Source organism: Pocillopora verrucosa, chromosome 3, assembly GCF_036669915.1.
Source record: "Pocillopora verrucosa isolate sample1 chromosome 3, ASM3666991v2, whole genome shotgun sequence".
NCBI lineage: Eukaryota > Metazoa > Cnidaria > Anthozoa > Scleractinia > Pocilloporidae > Pocillopora > Pocillopora verrucosa.
The window spans coordinates 9321280-9327355 of record NC_089314.1 but is presented as its reverse complement, the minus strand read 5'-3'; the positions used below and the strand labels follow the sequence as shown (position 1 = coordinate 9327355).

At 37.6% G+C, this 6076-nt stretch overlaps 1 protein-coding gene across 1 annotated transcript; it reads left to right on the top strand.

The window, feature by feature from the left end:
- Positions 1 to 500: 500 nt before the first annotated feature.
- Positions 501 to 5716, top strand: LOC131780270 (uncharacterized). Its single transcript, XM_059096891.2, has 4 exons — positions 501 to 983; positions 3721 to 3832; positions 4809 to 5125; positions 5537 to 5716. Exons 1-4 carry the CDS (start codon positions 633 to 635, stop codon positions 5714 to 5716), a joined length of 960 nt encoding a protein of 319 aa, XP_058952874.2. The 5' UTR covers positions 501 to 632.
- The last annotated feature ends 360 nt before the right edge of the window (positions 5717 to 6076 follow it).

Here is a 6076-nt window from a genome sequence, read left to right as displayed (position 1 = left end):
TACGAGCAATGGCCGGGTATCTTTTACAAGTCACTTTATTTTCACACTGCCTCTTGGCATATAAGCTCCGGCGCCCTCTGATCCATTTGGCTCGGCTGTAGTTAACATTTTGTTCATTCCGTAGAATGCCTCTTGAATTTGGTTTCGCGCAGGATGCACTTGATATTAAGCTTTAGTCCGCAATTAGGCGAGTTCAGCCAAGTCTTGAGATGATCTCCATTGCTGAATTGCTTGTTAAAATCAAAATTCAGATAGGGCTTGCTATTGACAATCACCACTCAAACGGGTTGGCAGACTCACGCGGGAACCATGGCCGATTGCGATTTCTCAGCAAGCCTGAGGGATAATCAGCCATTCTGTCCTATTAATACTATAATTTTTTCGTCAATCAGCTTTTGTCTCGCAAGTAAAAAAATCGAATATAACCAAACTAGACATGCGTAGTTGTTGAGTTTGACGGCGGGGAAGTGTAGGAGTGTTATTCAGCCGAGTGCCTCTCGATTTCAATTAAGCATTTGCAAAGACCATGCAATTTTTTTTTTCTATTTCCGCAAATAGAAAGTGAAAACAAAACCATCTCAAGGTGTAACAGGTTTCTTAAAGGCATATACAAACTGGGGTGACTATTGACCATGCTGAGGAAGGCTCTACAAGCAATAATTCTCATAGTCTTTCAAAGAGAGACAGGTGGCGAAGTATCTCCAAACCAAAAATCTTCCGTATTCTCTCGTTCAGCCTACTTCATGACAATGAATAATAACCGACTTCATGGCTACGTTGTTGAACGTTTTCAGTCCGCTAGCTTGTTATTATGCAACCAAAAGTGCTTAAGGAGAGAATGGTGTACTTCTACGAATTTCAAAGCGCCTGAACAAAGTGGAAAAACCGGAACCTGTGGACTGAACAAGCAGAGTTATTCTTCCGTTTTCGAAAGCACGAGTTTACGCGAAGAGGATGGAGTTACTTTCTCCCTACTCGTAAAGGTAACAGTCTCCAAGAAAACTATTTTCGATGATAGAAAAAATTAGATATTACAAACAAACGTTTAGGGATTTTTGCAAAGAGTAAGTTACTTCGCAAGCTGGGTTTCAAAACAGATATGTTCGACACGATGTAGCAGCAAAAATGATTAATTCATTGCTTTAAGAGAATTCTTAGGGAGAACAGGCAAGGCGAACAATACCTGAACCATAAACATTTAGGGCAGTTCACGCAAAGCTGAAATTGCTGATGCTGTGAGCTATAGAAAAGACAAACACCCGCAGAGGGTAATTACTTTTTTTTATCAATTATACATGACTGCTTAATTTCGGTTCGTCTCAAACGAAGCTCAAAACGTCTGCCTAAAGAAATAGCTCTTTCTTTACCAAAAAAATGCATATTGTGATAAATTCATTCAAACCTAACTCGTGCAAATCACTCTGGGAATTACTGAATTTAATTGAAGGGAGAAAAGCGTTTATTTTGATTCCAAGCCACCACTTTCTTCTTTTTCTATTTTTTGACTTTTCGCTCCAGGCTCGCTGCTTTGCTGCATTCAAAAATGTCTAATTCAATCCTTTATCTCCTGTTCCTCATCTTCCAGAATCGATTTGATAATTATTACCGTAAACTTCCACCCTCTATTAATATGCCTTGGCTTCTATCATTACCAAATATTTTTTTTACCACATAGGTTTATGTAAAATTCATATGTCATGGAAATAAATATTGATATTCCTTGTTTCAACAAAAGTATTAATTATATAGAGATATAGAATTATTGGTAAGACACATCATCCCTTTAATCATCTTCGGCAAAATTTTTACTTTTCTGGCTTCTCCTTTGATGAAAATAACCAACGTTACTTTCTTTAAAAGATAATATTTCCTATGTTTAGCAATAAGAAAGCGAGAATATTGACAGCAGTAGATATTTGCATGATAAACAATTTAATTTGTAGCCTATTTTTATAAGTCTATTGGCTGACAGCTGGCCTTAGCGTTCAGAGTCCCAAGAAAAGTTGTCCGCTCCATTCCTAAGGGTAACCGATATATGATTTCGACTCACAATAACAGCACGCTATCAGGCAAACGGGTAATGAGAATAAAGACATACATCAACTAAGAAATATTGTTTGAGTCAAGAACTAACATTATAGGACCTGTATAATAAGGGAACAACATAAACAATATTCCCTCAAAAAGTCATGTCATTATCATTATTATCAATAAACAAGGCCAAATGATATCAAGAATGCGAGTTTTAATAATACAAGCTAAGTGAATGACGAATTCAAAGTCACTTCAAATCATCATGTAAGTGTTGATTGAACAAGCTATTAAAGAATCAACTCAGTCCAGTGAACTTATTGAAAATTACCGAAAAAATGCTTAAAATCGTCTATAAATAATAGGCATATCACAAAGTTAACCTTAAAAATGTCCATGCTGGTAACAGAATCATCACAAAGTTAACGGAAACTCAGCAAGCAAGAACCAATCAGCTGTAGGGCTGATAATGCATTAGCAGCCCGCTGTCAGTCTTTTGCGGCCCGCTGAGCGTGTGTTTTGAAAAGGCCGATTTTCTATTTGGCCGCGTATATTGATAATAATGAGGGGCTTAAGGAGATTTGAAATTTTTATCGATCCTAGGGATAGAGGATAACACATTCGACAGAAAACTGATGCTGAAAAACGAAAGAATTTGTCATTAGTTCTGAAGGAAATATTCGTTTGATTTCCGCCAAAATTTCTGAACTAATCAATGTGTCAGGGAACTTTCAATATTGCTCTCAAGTGTTGATACAATATACGCTTTTTTCTTAGTTGAAGTAACTCGCTTTTTGAAAAAGCAACTTGTAGGTTCTGCATTTCTCTTGGCATTATTAAAGTTGTTGATTGCCATGACTGCGAAAACATTAAAAGAGCTTTTATAATTATGGTAAAAAAAATCTTAGACATTTTGATAACCGTAGACTTGTACAAGTGCATGGATTTTATATTGAGTACTTGTAAAGTAACAATATATTATAAAACTAAATCAATCGATAAAGTTACAAATATATATTCCTGATATATTTATTTATTTACTTATTTATTTTATTTAAAAAATTCGCCCTTAGACAGGTGAGCATACAGTACAACCCTAAATCCCCTGCTGGGTAAACCCACCACCAAACCATCATGTCGTTTTGGAAACGACACCTCTTTACAGTTTTTCAGTGAAACTTCCAGAGCGACCTACCTTTTGAAATGAAGAGACCATGGTCTCCCAAAATCTCTAAAGTCGATTACAAATTTTAAAAAGAGAAATCAATTGAACATAGGATGTTCTTTAGTGAACGACACAGGCGTACTTGGAAAAGAAACAAACTCTTGTAGGACTCGCACTTGCGACCTTTCATATAGTTTTCGAACCCTCTACCACTGAGTTGTAAGAGATTCGTGATAGGCTGAGTTGTTGAACTAAATTCATGATGACAAACCTCGTGCATGCAGCCAAGATAAAAATATCGATGTGTGATGCTTTTGTGCAATGATGACGTGAATGAAGATGGTAAATGTTCACTGCCTGAAACTGATTTAAGTGAAAGACAGTGTTATTCAGTGTCTTTGTTATTTCATTATAAATTGCAACTTCACCAATTTAATTCTGATAGTAACCTTTTTTATGGTACAGAAATACACGTGTATGTAATCCTGTTAATCCTTTCTGCTTGTCGTTATTTATACTTACAGTTTCCATGCCATAGCAAGCCATGTCTGAACAATGGGATCTGTGTTCAAGATGGTGCAGGGCTTTCTTTCCATTGTGTTTGCAAGGCGGGATTTGCTGGAACACGCTGCCAAGGTGCTAACTTATAAGACAAAATAAGAAAATTGTTTTCAACGAACACTACTTCTACATGTACTCCGAGGTCACCTGTATACTAATTCATAATCTCAATGGTTAGATATGCACTCCTTATAGAAAAACCACTACCAAGTGACTCCATCTCTGATGTAAGCCTTCAAGTTTAGTGGTCAAACCTTTCATTTTATTTTTAGAAACAGGGTCTGAAGAATTATTGCTATGCCTTTGCAAAACCTCCAGAGTAATGACTAGTTATAGTTAAAGCAGACGCTTTGTATATCACACGCTTTCCTGCATTTTGAAATCATTTCTAATAGTGACGTAAAGTGTGGACGAGGGGAAGTCCATGAAACAAACATGAGGTGTATATAGGCTTATGGTCAGATTATGATGTACCACGATTTGTTATTAGCAGATTCACCTTAATCAACGGCAGAAAAATGTTTCAACGAGGAGAACTCCCATGTCCCTGTCATTCTGCTATAAAATGAAACCTTGTTGAGGAGTAATGGACGTTTACCGTTGGGATTAAAATCACAAGATGAGCTTCCACCAAAACATTTCAGCAACTCGCGAGGAACATGTATAATTATAAAATAATTCAAATAGTACGCGCGCTCTGATTGGCCATAAAACCACTTTACATGAGCGTATGTAAACACAGTTTTCGTTCCTCTTTCATTAGTTATTTTACATTTCTTCGTTTATATCTCGCGAAACGGAAGATTTCGAGCCGAAAATTGTAGAGGAAATGTCTTGTTGCATAATTTTTATCAGGTTTAAATTGATATCCAGTATCTTATTCTATCAGGAATGGCCTTTGTTCAAAACATGTCGAAAGATTAGCGCGGAACGAATTGCGTCATAGCATTTTTACATTACCTAAGCTTTATCAGTCAATCATTTTCTCTTTTTTGAAAAAAAAAAAAAAACCGCTGTAACTGCTTTCGTTTCTCAATCTCCTTTTTTAAAGCTTGTAAGTTCGATTTCGAAGATGGAAAAGATGGCTGGGAAAAGACTGGTACATCATTCAATAACCAGCCGACCTACGGTGACAACCCTACAGCTCGGAATCGGGGACAACCTGCCAAACAGCAAGGGGATTGGTGGATTGGAGGATACGAGCACAGACCTTCTGAAGCTGCAACCCCTGGGCTTATTCAAGGGGACGGGCCACGTGGCACCCTTACATCTCCGTTGTTTAAAATCATTGGCCCCAACATTACCTTTCTGATTGGTGGGGGTTGCAGAATGGACTCTATAAGAGCAGAGTTAGTTATTAATGATCAGGTGGAGTAGTGGTTTGTGTTGCAAAACCCCCATAATATCTATAGTACTTCTAAAAGGAATGCAATCATAAACTTCATTTATCTCATATCCACCAAATCCTGGTAAAACATGAATTACGGGCCGACTAAAGTAAAGTCATTCCACATCCTTACCACCCCACCCCCACCCCCCAAAGAAAAAAGAAATTAATAATAATAATTTTAATAAAAATAATAAATGAATTAAAATACGTGAAACAATAAACTGGAAAGTGCGTGACGCGATGATGATTTAGTTTATTTTTGCACCAGTTTCGTTTGAAATGTAGGCAACCTGTGATTTAATACATTTACGTTCCCTTCGAATCTGAAATTGTCTGAGTCACAAGTAACATGTAAACGTAGTGTCTATAATGTCTTTTGTCTTTTGCAGGTTGTCAGAAATGAGACCGGAAATTGCAGTGAGACAATGCGTCTTAAAAGCTGGGATGTTCAGAATTTCATCGGTCAAAGGGCCCGTGTTAGATTGGTAGATAACAGCTCGGAAGAATGGGGTCATATCAACTTTGATATTCTTGGAGGAGACATAAGCTGTGAAGAGGACAAAACTTAATGCATGCCAACATACCCGAAGAGGGAAGAGGCCATCAGTGGAACTCTTTTATTTTAAAGCTCATTTCAATTTTTCCTTCACACTCAGATTTCGATTTGGATCAGCAGATTGCATCTATCTAGACAAGTTTTGAAAGCTCTGGGAAGGACAGGGAAGAAAGATCAGCTTAGCTCCCATGTAGGTGTCATAAAATGACAGAGGAAGTAAGGCTACACTTCTTTGATGGAATATCAGTTTTCTTGTGGAAAATTGAGCAGGAGCAAATGGTCGCTACATCCGTTTACACATTCCTATTGATAGTTGAATCACGAACTCTGCCCCCTCTCCCCCCCTCCCCCCCCCACACCCACACCCACACAC

Excerpts from the sequence above, each read along its gene's own strand:
- LOC131780270 (XM_059096891.2), top strand. The coding sequence starts at position 633 with ATGCTGAGGAAGGCTCTACAAGCAATAATTCTCATAGTCTTTCAAAGA. Across the intron at positions 3,833-4,808 it reads TGCTGGAACACGCTGCCAAG|CTTGTAAGTTCGATTTCGAA; the intron begins GTGCTAACTTAT and ends CCTTTTTTAAAG. Across the intron at positions 5,126-5,536 it reads AGTTAGTTATTAATGATCAG|GTTGTCAGAAATGAGACCGG; the intron begins GTGGAGTAGTGG and ends TGTCTTTTGCAG.